This window comes from Gopherus evgoodei, chromosome 1 (genome assembly GCF_007399415.2).
Source record: "Gopherus evgoodei ecotype Sinaloan lineage chromosome 1, rGopEvg1_v1.p, whole genome shotgun sequence".
Classification (NCBI taxonomy): domain Eukaryota; kingdom Metazoa; phylum Chordata; order Testudines; family Testudinidae; genus Gopherus; species Gopherus evgoodei.
The window spans coordinates 153,094,671-153,114,369 of record NC_044322.1 but is presented as its reverse complement, the minus strand read 5'-3'; the positions used below and the strand labels follow the sequence as shown (position 1 = coordinate 153,114,369).

At 41.7% G+C, this 19,699-nt stretch overlaps 1 protein-coding gene across 7 annotated transcripts in view; it reads right to left on the bottom strand.

Moving 5' to 3' along the window:
• Positions 1 to 8,487: 8,487 nt before the first annotated feature.
• Positions 8,488 to 19,699, bottom strand: part of SYTL5 (synaptotagmin like 5) — a 161,240-nt gene continuing 150,028 nt past the window's right edge. For 6 of the 7 annotated variants that reach the window (XM_030575791.1, XM_030575827.1, XM_030575783.1 and 3 more), the window contains 3 exons: positions 18,251 to 18,386; positions 15,791 to 15,999; positions 8,488 to 14,582 (listed from right to left, as the gene is read on the bottom strand). In XM_030575791.1, the coding sequence (XP_030431651.1) occupies positions 14,440 to 14,582; positions 15,791 to 15,999; positions 18,251 to 18,386 (488 nt within the window). In that variant the 3' untranslated portion in view covers positions 8,488 to 14,439. The remainder of the gene's footprint in view (positions 14,583 to 15,790; positions 16,000 to 18,250; positions 18,387 to 19,699) is intronic. The other variant, XM_030575808.1, reaches the window with a different exon arrangement.

The window sequence follows — 19,699 nt, the reverse complement described above, 5'->3', positions numbered from 1 at the left end:
GATAGTTTTGTTTAAAGCTCCTTGTGTGTATAAAAGCTGATCTCAAAACTAGGGGTCAACCCAAACCAAAAACCTAGATCCAAATTCTTCTGGACAGTGTAATGTTGAAAATTTTGATCCAAACTTTGAAGCATGGGTTTTCAATGCAGAATCTCTCAACATCACTAGTTAGTCTCTGCCCCAGTTGTTCAGAACAGCTCTGAAGTATAGTGTCCTTCAATCTTTAGCTCACGTTCCAGAGTTTAATAAAATTACAGTCATAAATGGTAGTTGACAGACAGATGCCTAGGCAATGCTGAACAGTTTTCTTTTCCACAGAGCTGAAATTCAATGGAAAGCTACCGGAAGGCTGTTTCAGATGGCAGGAGCTGCCGAAGAGAAAAGAACAGGAGTACTTGTGGCACCTTAGAGACTAACTCATTTATTTGAGCATAAGCTTTTGTGGGCTACAGCCCACTTCATCGGATGCATAGAATGGAACATATAAGAAGAGTTTATATATGTATATACATACAGAGAAGATGCCATACCAGCTCTAAAGGTATGGAAAAGGAGGCTCCTGTACTGGCTGTCACCTGATTGGGGAGACACATGAAGGGTTGAGAGAGAGAGCAGTAAGAAGTCTGGTAAAGTAGAACTCCTGATAGAGGGTTTGTAAATCAAGGGCCATTTTAACTGGATCTTGAAATGAATAGGAAAGGCACTGGATTTGGGAGAAAGGGAGGGTGATGTGTTTGCATTTCATGGTGTATGAGTGAATGGAAAAATGTGTTCTCTCTGATAGACTTTGTTCATGTCCAATGAGCCTGTTAGAAGAGTCCTCTCATTCCTTCAGCTTGGAGCCAGACCAAGCCTTGGATGTGATGACAGGGATGTCAGACCGCCCACACTGCACAACCTCACACAGAAGCGATCATTGCCAGAGTTGTGAAACCACTCAACTACAAATTATCAATTTAGGAATTAAACCATTCAGGAGTTTTATTTTTTCAGCACTATTACTCCTTCCTTAGGAGGGTTAGACAAAGTTAATATAAGGTTTCTGCTTTTTAATTGGTGCCCCACAAGCCTGACAGTAGGATGCAAAGAATAGTCATTCCTATGGAAGCCAAGTGAGTAAAACAGGAAAGTATATATACACAAGTTAGCCGAGGAACATCAGGAATACTCGTGCATGCCCTATAGTCCCTGTGAGGCAACTGATGATGTCTGAATGTCCATTTTATAATATCTTAACCTGCAGCCTGAGGGCTAATAGCATACAAGACTGGGCAGTGGCAAACAAAATGTGCTGTAATCTATGGTGCTGGAGTAGATCCTCTTGTTTTATCAGCTTCTGTTATATGTGCTTTGAGTCGGATTTGCCTTTCCACTAGGAGAACAAAAAGGACAGTAGCATGTCTGGGCCTGGCCGGTACAGGTGAGTGGGTAACAATTACCCTACAGCTGCGACATGACATTTTCTTCTTTTTCTGCTTCAGCTCACAAAAGGACAGCACCCAGCTTTCCAGTGCTCTTACACACTGCTGCAACTCCCTTCTGAAGTAAATACAGATACTATTCATACAGCCACTTAGTCAGGCCCCTAGGTTACGGCAATCCAAAACACGACATCACTAGGCCATAAAGGGAAATTGATTGAAATGGGTTGAAAATGTAGGTGCACTCCTGATTGAAACACGGAAGTGTAGTTCTATATGGGCCATCTATGGCCCTCTTCTGCCTGATAAAAGCAGCTGCTCTTTCGCCCCGATTACGTAGAGATAAGGGACAATTGTTACTTGTTTGACATTTTGTATTGTGCCTGCTAATGCAAATGTGTGGGGGAGTTGGGTGCCTATTGTGCTCACCTTTGGCATCCACTCCAGCCCCCACCTTCTGGGACCTCTGTTCTGCTGTTAAATAGCTTGTCTCTGCATTGACTGTAAATGATGCCACAAGGCAATGGTTTGGTCTATATCTTGAATTGCAGCCTCTCTGGAGAGAGCTTGGATTTGAAGGCCAAAAAGGGGGATACGATCTTGACTTCACCACACCAAGGCTCTGAAGACTCCAGAAAGGTTAGTAAACTGAGGGGGAGGCCCTGAGCCTAGATGTGAAGACAGTTATTAGCAAGTGGGCAGAATTCCCTGTGCTGCTTTCCCCTTAGGAATAGGCACTTACACGTCCTTCAGCTGTAGAAGGCAGAAATCCCAGGGAACTATTTGTGTAAATATAATAGAAACTGAGATCCGTTCCAGTGCTCACACATTAAATTGATCTATGCTGTTTTGGCTCCAGCAGAAATAACATTGTGCAATGGTTCGGAGCATTAGAGAAACCGGTCTGACTCTAAATACCTGTTTTGGTAGGTGAGGGTATGTCTATACTACGAAATTAGGTCGAATTTATAGAAGTCAGTTTTTTAGAAATTGTTTTTATACAGTACATTGTGCATTTTATACACAAAATGCTCTAAGTGCATTAAGGCGGCGGACTGCGTCCACAGTACCGAGGCTAGCGTCAACTTCCAGAGCGTTGCACTGTGGGTAGCTGTGAGTAGCTATCCCACAGTTCCCGCCCATTGGGATTCTGGGTTGAGATCCCAATGCCTGATGGGGCAAAACCAGTGTTACCGGTGGTTCTGGGTACATGTCGTCAGACCCCCCCTTTCCCTCCCTCCCTCTGTGAAAGCAATGGCAGACACTCGTTTCGCACCTTTTTTCCTGGGTTACTTGAGCAGATGCCATACCATGGCAAGAATAGAGCTCGCTCAGCTCACTGTCACCGTATGTCTCCTGGGTGCTGGCAGACATGGGACTGCATAGCTACACAGCAGCAGCTCATTACCTTTTGGCAGCAGATCGTGCATTACGATTGGTAGCCGTCGTCATATTCCTGGGTGCTCTTTTACCCGACCTTGGTGAGGTTGGTCAGGGATGCCTGGGCAGACATGTGAGTGACTCAGCCAGGTCATTCCCATCTTCTGGCAAGCAGCCAGGAGATGATGGTGGCTAGCAATCATAATGCAGCATCTTCTGCTGAGCACCCAGGAAATGACGATGGCTAGCAGTCATACTGCACCAACTGCTGCCTCCCTAAGATGTAAAAGATAGATGGATCAAAACACGAAATTGACCCGATTTGTTTTGTGAAATCAATGGCCTGCAAAACCCAGGATTTTGAGTTCAATCTTTGAGGGGACCATTCTGTGTGACAGTTGTTTGTGTTTCTCCTTGATGCAGAGCCACCCCTTTTATTTATTTTAATTCCCTGTAAGCCATGTTGTCAGTCACCCCTCCCTCCGTCAGAGCAATGGCAGACAATCCAGGTGAGGAGGTGATGGCAGCACGGTGACAAGAGGGACATGGTCATAGACTTCTCACAAAGTACGGGCTGCGCAATGTTCCCCGGCAATGTGCACAACATGCTGATGAGCTCTGCAAACACGCTGGACAAACAGGAAATGAAATTCAAACGTTCACGGGCCTTTTCCTGTCTACCTGGCCAGTGCATCTGAGTTGAGAGTGCTGTCCAGAGCGGTCACAAGGGAGCACTCTGGGGCAGCATGCCACAGGAGGCGCTCTGCCACTTGCCGGGAGGACGGCAGGCAGCTCCGGTGGGTCCACTGGTCCCGCAGCTCTGGTGGAGTATCCGCAGGGATGCCTGCAGGAAGTCCACCGGAGCCGCAGGAGTGGTGAGCCGGCCCTGCTCTGGGATAGCTCCCAGAGGCCAATACCATCAAATTGCGTCCACACTATCCCAAATTCGACTCGGCAAGGCCAATTTCAGCGCTAATCCCCTCATCGAAGGTGGAGTAAAGAAATCAGTTTAAAGAGCCCTTTAAGTCGATAAAAGGGGCTTCGTTGTGTGGACGGGTCCAGGGTTAAATTGAGGTAACGCTGCTAAATTCGACCTAAAGTCGTAGTGTAGACCAGGCCTAAGATAGTTCACAAGCACCAGGAACAGAACATTCCTCCCTCCAGAAACAGCATAGACTTACATCTTTGCTCCAATACTTGCACATCTGTAGGAAATTTAGTAGGTTTGGCAGAAAAAGACATGTCTGCTACAATGAAAACCCTCTGTTAAAACATGGATGTGTGGTAGAGGATAGGGATGGTTTCCAGAAGCAGGATCCATGGAGATTTCCCACCTTTTACTGAGGTTGGTTGGTTGGTTGTTTCATACAACAAACTCTGGAGCACAAGGGCTTCTACATCAACACTGCACTACATGAGAAACTCATTCCTGTTCTGAACACTAGCATAATAAAACAGAACCGAACATTTTAAACCAGGCAGGCAGTTTACTTTGTCATGAACTAGCGACAAAAATCACAGCTATGGTTGGTTGTGTTAGACAGCAATTTTTCTTAAGCTCAGAGCAATTTGTGGCATAATTTCCCCAGACCTGGAGGGAATCTCACAAGCTCTCTTTTAGGAAGAGAAGCCCCACCACACAGACACTTAGTACTTGAAATCTGAAGGGGAAAATGCAATGTGTGTTTCCTTATTGTTGAAGTCTCCTCCTCCCCCGAGGCTGGAAGGTTTTATATTTCGGGTCATTTAAAACACAAATAACTTGTTGCTCTGATGTTGGACAACTCGCTAATAACATCAGTTTGCAGATTTATTATAGCTCAGTACTTAGAGGATGGCGTGTCTCAGATTATACAGCATAAATAATGAAATCGGAGCAAAATAATTTCAAAAGAGAGTCCACTAGTAAGATGCAGCGTTCTACCCTTCCTAACACTAACACATACCATTTTTACATATACACACACACTGTAACAAAAACAAAGGCTAAATTGTGAGTGTTGAACTCCAGGTTATTTAGTTTTAACACCATGTAGTTTCTAGGCTCTGATCCTTACTCTCAGCCTTTTGCTCCCTAGATTGGCAGGGGTTTCAGCACTGCAGGTGCGCCACACAGAGTAACTCCTTCATGTCATCTATCAGCATAGCCCCTACAGGCCACTTTGGCTGGAACAGGGAGAATCAGCTACTGCCAAGTTGGTGCCTTGTTCCTTGAAGAGGGAGTGGGACAGTCACGTTCTGGAGTGCAATTCAGACCAGTGAGAAGTTGTGTCATCACTGGCATTATAACCCTGAGTGCCACAAAATGCTGCTTCTATTCGTAGCTTCTTGCCTGGGGGAGAGAGACAGTCAGCCAGCAGCCAGCATACACTTCATGTTCTGTCTGCGGGACAGCTTTGATTCACACTCTTTGAATCCAACAGCCTGCCAGCTGTTATCACAGACACACTCTTGTCTTTACCAGACTTGGTTGATGTTAGCAGGGCAACACCAACGCACCCCTGAACTTTTCCAAACCTGTGTGCTCTGCAATGCCCAGCTCTCTCCTGCAACATTCAGAGGAATACGAAGCTCCCTTTGCTCCTTTAAAGAGTGAAATCTGAACAGCTTGCCACATCAACTGGAGTTAATATTCATTTTAATTCAAACACAGCACTGTTGGTATAGACCAGGGGTGGGCAAATTTTTGGCCCGAGTGCCACATCAGGGTGGGGAAATTGCATGCAGGGCCATGAATGTAGGGCTGGGGCAGGGCGTTGGGGTGCAGTAGGGAGTGCGGTGTGCAGAAAGGGGCTCAGGGCAAGGGGTGGGGCAGAGGAGGGGTTTGGGTTGTATGAGGGGCCTCAGGACATGGGATGGGGTGCTGGCAGGGGGCTCAGGGCAGGGAGTTAGGGTGCAGGAGGGATTCAGGGTGAGGGCTCTGGCCCAGCGCTGCTTACCTGGAACAGCTCCAGGGTGGAAGTGGTGCACACTGGGGCCAGTGCAAGCTTTGGTGGAGGAACCCACAGGCAAGGGCAGCATGCAGAGCCCTCTGCCCACTCATCCCCCAGGAGCCGCAGGGACATGGTGCAGGCTGCTTCTGGGAGCAGCGCGGGGCCTGAGGTGCCATGGGGGTGGCAATCCCGCAGGCTGGATCCAAAGCCCAGAGGGGCCGGATCTGACCTGCAGGCTGTAGTTTGCCGACCCTAGGTATAGATTAATAGTAAAAAAGTTTATCAATAAAAGAAGATAGGATTTTAAGAGAGTTCAATTATAAGAGAGAAAGTTGGAAATGATCAAGCAAATGAAAATGTGAACAACCTAGCAAGGTACAAACTTTGTTAAAGATGGTTTTCTCACCCATAAGTCTTCCAGCAAGATGGTGGCTGACGCCACACTCTCTTGGGCAGAATCTCCTTCAGAAACCCTAGAAAGCTGGTTGCTTTGTCTTCTTAGGTGAAAGAACGTTGGGTTCTCTGCCCCTTTCTTTACAGTCCAGTGAACCTCAGAAATGGATTCATTGAAGAATACCCCTTAAAGTAAGGTTTAGTCAAGCAGTGAGGAAGGCAATGGAGTCTGGTGGTAAAGGAAACTTCAAGCTCGCTCTTACCCTGCTGGTGTTTGCTAAAATGCAAATTGTTCTGTTTCCTGCAGTTTCCCATCTCCTTGTTACTTTAATGGCCCTCTTTACTGCTGATCCGTAAGTTGAGGTAAACACACATTCCTTTGTTTAGGGTAGAGCTGTTTAACAACTCTCCCTGACCTGCTCAGCTTAAACACACTTTAGTCATAATTCCTAATACACATCACATATGTACATCACATACGAATATTAATGACCAGTTAGTAATTAGTTTTTAAATGATACCACACAAGGCATATTTTGTACAAAGATTATTACAATAGTATGTAGGGCATGGACACGGGGGTTACAGACACTCCTATGGTTCTGTGACTTGTTAGAAAGGGGACGGCAGCAGCAGCAAGGCTACATGGCTTCAAAGGAGACAATTTTAAAACCTGCACATGGTGTCTCTCTATTGTTTCAGGTTAATCCCCAATCGCTGGGCCTCTCATCCATATCACACAAGAAAACTGGTGCTGATGGCCTTGGAGAATATTTTGATGTGTAGCTAATCGCCACCCACTGCTGCGACAGCTCCTAAAGGAAACCATTTACAAGCAGGAAGGCCTGTAGCTCTGAGAGGAGTAAATGAATAAAAACAACTCTCACTCCAAAGCCAAACAAGCAGCCAATTACATCTGAATACAACTAGTCAGTAATACAAAACATAGTGCAATATCACAGTGAATCAGGAGCTCCAGGAATGATGGTAGGCATTTCTACTGAGCACAAAGCACTTGCCATACAGATTAGTACTCACGCGAGCACCCAGGAAGGACTTTTTAAATGGGTTCAGATCAGTGCATATGTATTGGGATTTACCCATATAAATTGCAGTCTGGGGTATCCAGGGCTTCAGGTGAAGGAAAAGGAGAGGAAGTTATGCACAGGGATCTGTAGACAATACATTTGCCAAACGGACATGTCAAGTTATGTTTGCAGAAGCTGTTGGAGCCAGAGTGGGGCTTGAAATGGCTTAGCAAAGATCCCCTCTGTCATAATTGCTGCTGGATTTTTATTTGCGGACGGCTTGAGGGTTCTAGAAGCCAGGCTCCCACTTCCACAAAGGCCTGAGCCAGCAGTGAGTACTAGTTAGAAAGGAATGGTGAGGAGAAAAGAGATATCTGCCACTGAGAAGCAGAGGCTCGCTGTGGAGTGACATATGTGAGCCATGCCAAGATGTATGAAGCTGATAGGCTCAGTCAGAGGCCTCTACTGCTGTGATAGCTCAGAACCAGGTGAGCAAGGCAGGCCCAGAGTCTTTCATCAGAAGATGAAGCTTTATTGGGGGTGGGAATTCTTTGCCTTGTCTAGTTTTTCAGTGAGTCAGATCAGAAGAACAAACCCCACTAACCTGGAAAAGCTAGCTGGGCAAAATAAGAAAACATTCTAGAAGATGAGACAAGAACATTCACCTGGGCAAGCCACAGTGATACTGAACAATCCAGGATGGTGCAATTTCATTCCTACTTGTTTGTCGTGTGACGTGGCTGAAAGTGTGAATTAACCTGAAACAGAGTAGTGTTGCTTAAAAAGCATGTAATGATTAGTAATAACACTAAGCTGCAAGGTTAACCCTTTGAACACAACTGGATTTCTAGGTGGACAGCACCTTGAAATTGGACATATTTAGCAGGTTGGGGAGGGAGGGACTGGTTGCTTGTCAGAATGAGATAGATAGTAGAGGGTCCTTACAGAGGGTTTACACCAAGATTTGTTCCGGTGGGTAGTGGAGAATAATGTATTCCTGGCTCAAACCAGCACTTTTAGACCTTCCTTTTCACAAACATTAAATCTACTCATAACAAAAATATAAAGATTAACATAAAAAGAGCAGCTAAGGGAGGGAGAGAAGACAAAGCAATAGCAGGAAGGAGAAGAGAAAAGCACACAAGTAGTACAGTGACATTACACCTATCAGGTCTTAGCTCATAGCATACATTTAGTATTACTGACTGCATGTAAATGAAGTCCCTTTGTTCATCATTGTTAGAAAAGGGCAACAGCATGTCCGCTGGAAGGGGCCCAAGGGTTTTGATGTAAAGCATTTTAGCAGAGAAGGGAACACAGCATCACCTTTAATTAATTTTATTGTAAGAGAGAACATTGTACTTTACAATAACTACAAATGGGTTCACCATCAACCTTCTTCCACAGTCCACAAGTCTGAATGTACAGTACACAGGAAAGGACAAGAGCAAGCTGGGCAGGAAAGTTTTGGCTCAATTTTGGCAGAACTTCTTATAATGCAATGTCATTTAATGCTAATAGTGTTCATTTCCACTCTAATTGTACCAAATGGAGAGCTAGCAACAGAGAGTTTGAACAGGAAAGAATTCAGAAGAAGAGGATACATGACATTCTCTAACTGTTGCAACAAAGACTAATTTTGTTGTTAAACAAACCCCAAAAGTAAGTAAAAGGGGAGTTCATTCATGCCGTCCAAAGCAGCCTAAGGCTAAAAAGCATCAAGTTCTCCAGAAGAGGACTAGAAGTATGCAGCTGTGTATAATTCATAGTCACAAATAAGAACTATTGCAATAACTAATGTAAATCATGACACAGGCTGTGGGAAGGATAGATTCTCAAAAACAAACCAAAAGCCACTTGGTTCACAAGTTCAGGCTCACGCACTAGCATTAATATACACTATTTAGCTGCATGTGCATTATCACCACCGTGTCAGACAGCACCCCTCACCCATTGGGCACAGTGTTTGGAGTCCACTAACATGGTCTAGTCCATCTCATGGACAATTAAGGAAGAATACACCATTACTACTTAGAGCTTGCCATCCTCTATGGGAATTGCTCAGATCCAACTCCTTCCCACAGCCTGTATCCCAGGCCTCCTAAATCTTGCCCTCAACATCTTTGAATATGTATTATTTTTAAAAATCTAGGGAATAAAATTCCCAATGCATTATTACCATTCTGCATGCAGGTCAGCTCTAAGAAAGAACCATTTGTTTGTTTGCTGGTGTTGGATTATGTGGTGGTGGTGTTGTTTTGCTATTGTTGAAAAGAGATAAAAACCAGTATCCCAGGCTGGGAAATAAAACTTCAGTTCTCCTTTATAATGAGGAAAAGAAGTAGGGCCAGTATCAAAGTGGGCCTGTGACTGCTACACACTGCCCAGGGTCCTTGCCATCTGAGGCCAGCATAAATTTAAGAATTTGACATATCAGATGTGATCCTTAGTGGAGGAGTTATTGAAGGCTACATGGAGGGGTGAGTGGGAGAGGGAGAACTATGGGAAGATTCAGGGGCAACCTTTATTGTAGCATGTGAGCTGATAGACAAGGTGACTGTGGTATTATGACTTTGGACCCCCTTTTTAATGGTGGCTGTGATCCAGAATTAAAAGGAGAAGAAGAAGGGATTGGGGAGGGAACACAGTTTCAACTGTCATCCTCCTATATTTCAGTCTTTTCAATCAATGATTTAGGATATTCAAAGCTTGCTTTGCTGTTGTACTTTTGTAAACTTCTTCCAGAACACTACTCAGAAGCATGTCAAATTACATAGGCTAACCAATCAGGGAAATATATAACATGAATCTACACAATTAAATCTTTCCTCTGAAAAGCAACCTCTAGTTTTACATCTCCCTAGTGTAATCTTTATCGGAGAGGGCACGATGTGGTAAGGTTCCAACTTAATGTACCATGATAAATGGCACTTACCACCCAGAACCCTCCTCTCAGGTTTGCCAGCAAAAGCCCCTTGAGAAGGATGGCACAAAATCACTTTGCTGAGCTGCCAGCTGAGAAAGTGATGTTGGAACTTCTTGCGATGGTGTCACAGAAAAGCAATGACAGCGTGACTCTCGAAGGAGGATGAAGGGGTTCCCTCTATGCCTTTGCGATGCCCCTCCCATGGCCCATTAGCAAAGAGAAGGGGTGCGTTGATAAAATGTCAACTCTCATTAGAGACAAGCTCCCTGGGCAATGGGCAGTGACAAGGCAGTGTAAGGAGGTGTTTATTGCTCTGGCTCAAGATTTTACAGTGATATTTGTATTTTTTATTATAGCTTTTAATGTTTATAACTTCATGCTTCTTAAATAAGTCAAACTCACTGATTATTAGGGGAAAAGTAAGGTAGAAAAATGAAGCTTTGTAGTTAAAATGGTTAGAAAAATACATATTTTAATATACTGCATTGTGCTTGACTTGTTTTTTTTAAATCAATACTGTTAAAAATAGATTCTTCTTGTTCCCAGGTATTGTAGCTATATAAAACTGTGCTAAAGAATAGTTTAGAATTATCTACTGTGTCAAGTCTTATTATTTAGGACTAGAATTTATAAATCAGGGTTAAATGTAAGAGTAATTAGATTGAGATTTCTGTAAAAATCTGCCTTGAGTAATTGTTCATGTACTTTCAGTGCCACAAATCTATATACAAGGGAGGTTTTAACTTGGTCCCTGATTGGTAGGGTGACCGATGTCCCCTTTTTAAAGAGACAGTCCTGGTTTTTTTGGACTTTTTCTTATACAGGCGCCTATTACCTCCCAACTCCATCCTGTTTTTTTCACAGTTGCTATCTGGTAACCCTACTTATTGGTCATCTTAGTGCTCAGTCTGGTGACACACAGTACATAATGGCACAGAATTATAAGCAATTAATCAAATATCTGGAAAACAAAAAGTCAGATGTGTGATCAGTTATCTTCTACTTTCCCCATCCCATACACCATTTATATAAAAGAGAGAACAGGTACTTAAGGGGTATTATTAATGTGACAATGGTTTCCACACACCAAATGCTTTCTACAAATGTACTGATCACACCACTGAAGAGCAAAGCTTTCTAAATAGCTGCTGGGGTTTACGACATTGATTCATTAGAGCCATGCATGATAGGCACACATTAAAATAGAACAAAAACTAAACTGTGTGTACTAAGCTGTGAGACACTCACAGCACTGCCCAGATCCCATCCATAAAAAAACAGCAGCCTCCTAACAGAAATACTTCCTACTTGGAATTTATTGTCTTATTCCATACACTTAATATAAAACTACAGATAATGGATGGAGCCTCTTTATTATCTGGCCCATGCTACTCAACCCTCTTAGGCTAAGACTCCTGGCCCCACTCAAGTCAATGGCAAAATTCCCACTATCTTCAATAGAGTCAGGATTTACTCTCAATCATTTTCTTTAGTTTAATAAGTGTTACTTTTTTAAAAATTTGGCCAAACACATACATGAAAACAGAGTTTGAGCCTCCATGTCAGTGTAATGTAACAACTCTTAAAACAAACATCTCTCTGTGATGTAAACCCCTTAGGAAATCCAGACTCTGAGTCCATTAAAGAGGTAGGGTAGTTTAGGCCCCAATTATAGGGTACTTTTTGAGGGGACAACTGGTAAAGAAAACCCATTTCTAAAAGAATTATTGTGAAACTAAAAGAAATATGTAATAAAAGAGAGCATCGGGGTGTGTTTGTCTGTTTGGTTTCTGTGCTTTCAATTATACATTCCTCTGGGCTTTTGTGAACAGAAGTATCCTCACTCCCATGAAAATGCATGAGAATAGGAAAGTAAAATTGACTAGAAACAGACTAGTCTCTTTTCATTGCCCTAACTGAGTGAAATTCCAAAAGTAAACAAATGTAAACAGCCAAATGGAATAAAGAAAATCACAGCTAGGAATTTCTAAAAGCAGCTACTGATTTTGGGTGTCCAATCTGAGCTGCTTTAAAGGGGTCTGATTATCAGAGGAGGTGTGTTCAGCCCTTCCTGAAAATCAGAGCCCTTTAAAGCATCTCTAATTGGGCACCCAAAATCACTAGTCACTTTTCAAAGTCTTGTCCTAGATTTTTAGAAATCTGTTTTAGTAACCTATGGTGTTCTTTGTAATGCAAACAAAGGGATATTTAAAAACATATATATTTTCCACCTAACATTAGTACATTATTATTTTAATAGGTAACTCGTGACATGATCAGCAGTTTCATGCCACTCAAGCCAAACCCAGAAACAGGAAAAAATAAGACTAGAAAGGAGAGAAACGACATACAATTTGAAGGTTTCGGCCTCAGTTGTAAATGGGAGATATAACTGTAGAGGACAGGGCATTTCTTCAGTTTCAGGTACAAAACTCAAGCTGTAGTTATTTAGCCATTAGTACTTCATGTCATAAAACCTGGAGCTTCAGCTGCTGTTTCATTGTGAATGGCAGGATTTTTACCTCTCAAATAAGCATGATTGTGATAACCCTTCTTCAGAGAAAGCTTTAGGTTCTGAATTCTGACCGTATGAGAAAAAGAACAGAGAGAGAATCTGTACTTATATATGGGGTGGAGGTGACAGAGTTTTTTTATTGGTTTATTTTGTTTGTGGTTGCTAAATATTTTTCACAGTGATACTGTCTTGCTCCCAAAAGTAAAATGCTTGAAAAATAATTAAGGATGAGAATAGCAGTAGATGCATTTACTGTTATGACAGGGTGCACAATTTTAATTATGGATCATTGAGATGAAACGTAGTTTACCCAATTTATTGCTGTTTCTTAGGTTTGTATAAGGTACCTATCACCATAGCACGTGAGTGCTGAACTTAGTGTATCACATGAATCTGCAAATACTGTACACGTTATATTTGGTAAGGATCAATTATTCTCCTTGCTATGGTTCTGCTGCTGTATAGCACAGCTACAGCCCATAAGCAGGTATAGAAAACATTGTGCTCTGTACACATGGGGGTCTGGTTCTTAGCAGCCAGAAAATTTAAGATTGGTGGTGTGTACTGAGAGCAGGACAGATCTCATTACACACAAAGCAGTCTTTTGGAAACCAAATTAATATAGAACAACTATGCCATTTAACATGGACTAATTAAAATCGTAAGACAACATTTTTATATTAAAATGCATTAGTACTATAAGTGCAAGGACTCATATTAGTAACATTCAGCAGCAAAATCGCATTCTAAATCATATCATGGTTAATAATTAATAAATCAGCAGGATATGCTTGAATAGGATTCCAACCCATTCAGAACACTTCTCCATTTAAACCCCAATTCAGCAAAGCAGTTAGGCATATGCTTAATTAGATCATTTCTTTAAATGTTTTACTGAATTGGAACTTAGTCCATTAAACCTGAAACAGCACATGTGGGTAAACGTCAACATCTCATCAGTTATGACAGAAGTTTGAACTTCTCTCCTTTTCTGTCCAGTGATGTCTGAATTATTAAATGAGTTATAAGCAAAAGTTATAATGCAGCCATAAGTAACGGTGCTTAGTTCTGGAAGCTGCTTAGGGATGTATAATAATCTGTTTTCATAAGAGACTCTTTGATCTGGGGGAACCGTAGCTTGCATTCTGAATGGTGCACTGAAATACACAGCACTGCAAAGTACAGCATTCCTCTTATTTTATATCCGCACATCTGCTGCCTATTTCTAAATACCCAAATAATGGCTGCTACGTGCAGTGTATCAGCTTTTCTTGTAGTGATGCTTATTGCAAGGCTTGCTGTCATGCACAGTTCAAATAACTGAACACGTAAACGGGGGGAAGGGATGTTGCTAATTATTCTTTCAGATTGCTTGGAATCTGGTGGTTTCTAATCTCATTTCAAATAGCAAACTTTTGATATTGCTTCAAATTGGCTTATACCATAAATAATCATTAGTCATCAAATGACTACAGCATTTGCTTGCTCCATATTCTTCATGGATGTTGACACTAATAAACCATATTTTTGTCTCTGAGACAAAGAAAGCCCGATTTATATTCTATATTCAGGTATCTTTCTTACTGACTTCAGTAGGAGTTTCACTAGGGTAAGGAGCATTGTCTTAAGAATACGGATGCACGAAAGTGCAGAATGCATTATAATCCAACTCTGGAGCTGTAAAATCCAAGGCAAACAGGAGTCTTTCTTCCCCACTTTCACATGTGCAAAGTTACAACAGACTGAATTCCACTAACACCAGGCATCCTTGTGGTACCCCACAACAGTTAAGAATCACGTCAGCAAAACAGCTGGAGTTTATCCTTGTGCAAGCCATTTGTTCTCAGAGTCTGCGTTTTCCCATGCTAGATCTCAGCATTAATATACCTTCCACAGAAACTCCGGGATTGTCCATCATCGTTTGCCAGAGGTGCTGCTCTTCCCCGTGGGAATCCATCCAATCAACTTCCTTCCCATTACTTACACCTGGCAATTGCAAAAACATGGAGAGCTAGTGAGACGTAACTTAATATGGCTCCTTATCTGTTTCAAGAAGGTATATGCAGTGTAGTTGTAGCCCTGTCAGTCCCAGGATATTGGAGTGACAAGGTGGTTGAGGTAATATTTTTAATTGAACCAACTTCTGTTGGTGAGCGAGACAAGCTTTCGAGCTTACACAGAGCTCTTCTCCAGGTCTGGGAAAGTACTTATACTAAACTATCTGTTCAATCTTCTATTTAGCTGTGACATTCTTAGTACCTTTCCCAGACCTGAGGAAGAGCTCTCTGTAGCTCCAAAGCTTGTCTCTCTCACCAACAGAAGTTGGTCCGATAAAAGATATTACCTCACCCACTTTATCTCTCTCAAGAGGGTACAGAAAGACAGCGTCTTCCTTCACTGCACTACTGTGTGAAAGACACTAATATCAAGCATTTGCCTTACAAAAATTATGGATTTTTCTGGTGAGGAGGGTTTACACTTATCTACTGAGGGGAAAAAAACTGGCAGATCATAAAAGGAAAATAAAGAACAACAAAGAAACCAGAAGTATTTCATAAGTAAATGAACAAAGTTTTTTAGAAATATCTCAAAAAGAATGATGCAATAGAAACTGTAAAAGGTCAGCCTGGGTTTGGCTGGGTTTTTGTCTGATTTTGCTGTAAATTCAGCATCTCCCCATTATAATTTTAAAAAACCAATCTATATAAGCTTAAAAAACAAATAAGTAACATATGTATCTGATATCCTGAAAGACATTGGATTGTCATCAGTTAGCTGAAAACTAAAGTCCTTTTGGTATCATGGGCAGAGGCCAGCAAAATTTCCCAACATGGCTCTATCCCACAACCACTGTCTTCCTGGCTGAGAAGGAATGGATGACTCTCTCTTCATAGCTGCCCCTTCATCAGCCAGAAGGGTTGCTGTTGAGTAACATGAAACTCTCATTTCTCACTCAGATGGTAAGAAGTGTTTCCAGTCCCAGTTGGCTTCGGAAGCATAGTTACCCCAGGGTAGCAAACTAATGTCTCTCACTGGATAGCATAAGAAATAAGTTGCCTCTAGGCTATTAAGCCACCCTTTTTTCATTTCTCATAGTTCCTCTGTGCCCCATATTCACAGTATTCCCATCCGTCACATGGCTGTGAGACACATGCTGAAGAAAGTGATGATTTCCAGTCAAACACGGCCCTTACCACTTCCAGTGCTCAAACGGACACCTCCCAGAAAGATGTTACTGGAGAGTGACTCCTTGTCCCAGACTGTCAGTTCTAGGCATACGTTGTGTAGATCCATAGGATTCAAGCCGCTGAAAGTGAAGCTGTGATTCCAGTGGGGGTTCACACTCTTCCTTATTAGAGGAGTTTTATGTTTTGTTGCTTTGTTGTTATCTGGGAGCAGATATCTGAGGGGGACAGAAAGAAAGAGAAAGAGAAGAAGAAAAAAACAGATAGATGGGACTTCAGGTCAGTCATATTTATCATTTGTATTACTGTATCAACTAGAAGTCAATCAAAATCAGGGCCCCATTGTGCTGAGTGCAGTACAAATGCATAGTGAGAACTGTCCATTCCCTGATGACCTTTCCTTCTAAACAGACAAAACAGAAAAATGACGGAAGAAAGGAAGCAGTATATCCCCATTTTACAGATGGAAAACCAAGGCAAAGAGAGATTACAATCCCAAATCAGCAAAGCATTTAAGCACATGTTGAAGTCCCACTGAAGTCAAGTTAAGCATATGCCTAAGTGCTGTGCTAAATTGGGACCCAAGTGACTTGTCCAGGTTGTCTGGCTCAGAGACAGGAATTGAATCCAGCTCTCCTGTATCCCAGGTTATGGCACTGCCCTTACCCACAAAACTCTCAATTTCAATGGGATTCCTCATGGAGAACAATGCTTCTCCATGTGAGTAAGGGTTTCACATTCCTGGTGAGAAGCAACATTATTACATGATGATACACACATCTAACCTAACTTGGGCAAAAATGAGTGAGTGGTAGGGAAGGAACTTTAGCAGCTTGTCGGTGGATGGTATCATCCCTTATGAACTGAAATAAGCTTATATTTGTATTTACACCAGAAGCCTAATTCCTCGCTAAAACACAGAGTCCCTGATGCTCTGAAGTCTGACAATTTTTTCAATTTCATAAGCCTTATATTTTTACCAGAGTACTCTTTTCTTGAAACTCTGTAAACACAATATATTATTTTCAAAGTCAAAGTAGTGGCTAAATCTCCCTAGTCTGTACCTACCCTTCCCCCAGTACAGTTTATGGGTTCATCTCAGCTATAGAAAATATATTTTGAAAAACCTTGTAACCTGATGGAAAATTGTTTGTCCAAGGGAAACTGGTTCAAGCTCCACTTACATAAAACAACCCATGCCAGCAACAACAGATGTGTGTGATGAGCGAGCCAGGGACAGTTCAGTGTCAGCAACAGCAATGTGCTGCCAATTCATAAACAAGGGTCTCCAACAATAAAAATTCCCCCTAGCCTGGTGCAAACTCCATGTCTCAAGTGTGGAAGAGCTGCAGAGAGGAAATTGAGGGACCAGATAATCTGTTTCGTTGTTTTCCTATTTAAACAAAAACGCTCTTCTCGTAGTTGTAGCCAACTACAGAGAAAACAGCAGTGGGCAAACCAACGTAAAATAAGCCTATGGATTGCTCTTTGTGCCTAAAAAAATATACTCACTACATTGATAGTACAGCACTTGGATCACGTGAATGGGAGGTCCAGGGTGAAAATCTTACAATGAACTCTGGGTATATATGCCCCAGGGAAACTTGCAAAAATACATTTGTCACTTGAGACAATTTGAGCTATAGTAAAAGCAAAACATTTTTCCTTCAGAAATATTTTTTAACCTCAGGAACAATTGACCACTCTCAGAGGAATGGTTTAGTGGATCTGGAGAGGAGGTGAATCCATATGGGGCATCAGGTTAGTGGTGAAACTTTATCAAGGGATTCACTTCAACCAAAACATGCAGACTATAACAAACACACAAGTATATGTAAAATAGGCAACTATGAAAGCTTTTATGGACAAGGAAAATGGCAAGGAGAAACATTCTTGTCAGCTGTCCATATTTCACTCATTTACCACCTTGAGTGACATGCTCACATTTATGATGAATCTAGTATAATCAGTCATGCAGGATTATGTTTTTTATACAAATATAAGTGTGTTCCTACAGCAAATATTTTCTGCTTATTCAGGGATATTAACTTCAGACTCTAAATGTTAAAAGATAAATAATATAATGAGGCGTATGTATACAGCAAAAATCTGACACATATATATGAAATCATAGTGTATTACATAAATGTATATATAGTATGTATACATATATCACACTCTTTTTTTTAAAAAAAGGTTTACCTTTAATGTCAAATTTCAAAGCCATATTTTGAAGTCTACAAAGTAAAATTAATGCTCTTATTTAATATCACATATTGACCTAAATTTAAATATAGTGTACAAAGAGAATTTAAGGCAAAACTCCATGTTGAGGTGCAAGTTCTTTTTCAGGAGTAAAGTACAGTAGCTATCAGACAAAAATGATATTGATCAGATAAACTAGGATTCAATGCAAAAGCTAGTTTTACTCTTGACATGCTATGCAAAATATGGGAAAGTAAAAATTACCCTTTAACAAATGTGTCAGAAGTGCCTCCTGACTTCACAGCTGTTAAATTCTTGGCTTCCTTGATGAGGACCTCCAGCATACCCCCAGAAGGCATCTGTGTGTTTCCTTTCTTTCCTTTTTTTAAACTCTTCTTTCCTGTACATAAAACAAACCAACAACAAAATCAAGAACTTAATACTTAATATTAATAATAACCAGTTTGGAATATGTAAGCCTTTTTGGCCAGACTCTGCCACTTGTTTACTTCAACAGGACCATTTGTGGAGTGAAGTACTGCTTGTGTCTACAATCTGGCCCTTTACACTGCTCTACAGCCAAAATGCTTCTGAAATAAATGTAGTCCAACTTTACTAATTCTAGGTCACTGAGAACGAAAATGATGCTTAAAATTGTTGATTGGCTCTAGTTTTCAAGATATGCTATTGGGTTAGTATATACAGCCCTTGACTTGGGAATGGCGGAGGATAAGTGAGTTAATAAAGGGAAGGGATCTCAATTTAAAACAGAAATGACTAAAATACATCTTTGACTGGATCTATGAATAAATCTATGATTGGGTGTGGACAGTACTTGCTTTTTAGGCAAAACAATGAATGATGCAATCTGAAGCTGGTATTGCGTCATACATGATATGAATTGCATCATGTTATTCCTAGAAGTCATGGATGATGCAATCATAACAAAGCTTACATCACTCTGCTGAACAAATTGCCCTACATCAGCTCTAGAAATCATACAGTGTCGTGCTCTCTTATTTGTCAGTGTTTGATTTTGCAAAGGGACACATTTCTGTTTAGCCAAAGTGAGCAGAGATGCCTCGTACTTGTGTGAACAGTGCAGATAACTTCTGCTATGTTTGTGGTGAAGTGACTTTTGCATCACAAAAGCGCAGTCTAACCACTATGGTTAAGAAAGCCTATCACCTTTATTTTGGCTGCAAAATTGGAGATAAGGACAAGAGGTGGGCCCCATACATATGTTGCAACACTTGTGCAACAAATCTTCGCCAGTGGTTGAACAGGAAAAGGAAATCTATGCCTTTTGCAGTGCCAATGATTTGGAGAGAGCCAACAGATCATACCAGCAATTGTTACTTCTGCATGGTGCCTCCAGTTGGGAAAGGTGTGTCAAAGAAGAAAAAGTGGACTGTGCATTATCCAAACATTCCATCAGCTATACGCCCAGTACCCCACGGAGAAGGACTGCCGGTTCCTGATGCACCAGAATCATTCTCACTTGAGTCAGATGAGGAAGAGGAAGAGGATGAAACTTCTGGTTCTGAACCATCAATGTCACAGAACCCACATTTTCTCCTATCCTCCTCCTCTGAACCACACCTCATAACACAAGGTGAACTCTATGACCTTGTCAGGGATTTGGAACTACCCAAGAGTAAGGCAGAGCTGTTGGCCTCCAGACTACAACAGTGGAATCTCCTGGCAGGCTAT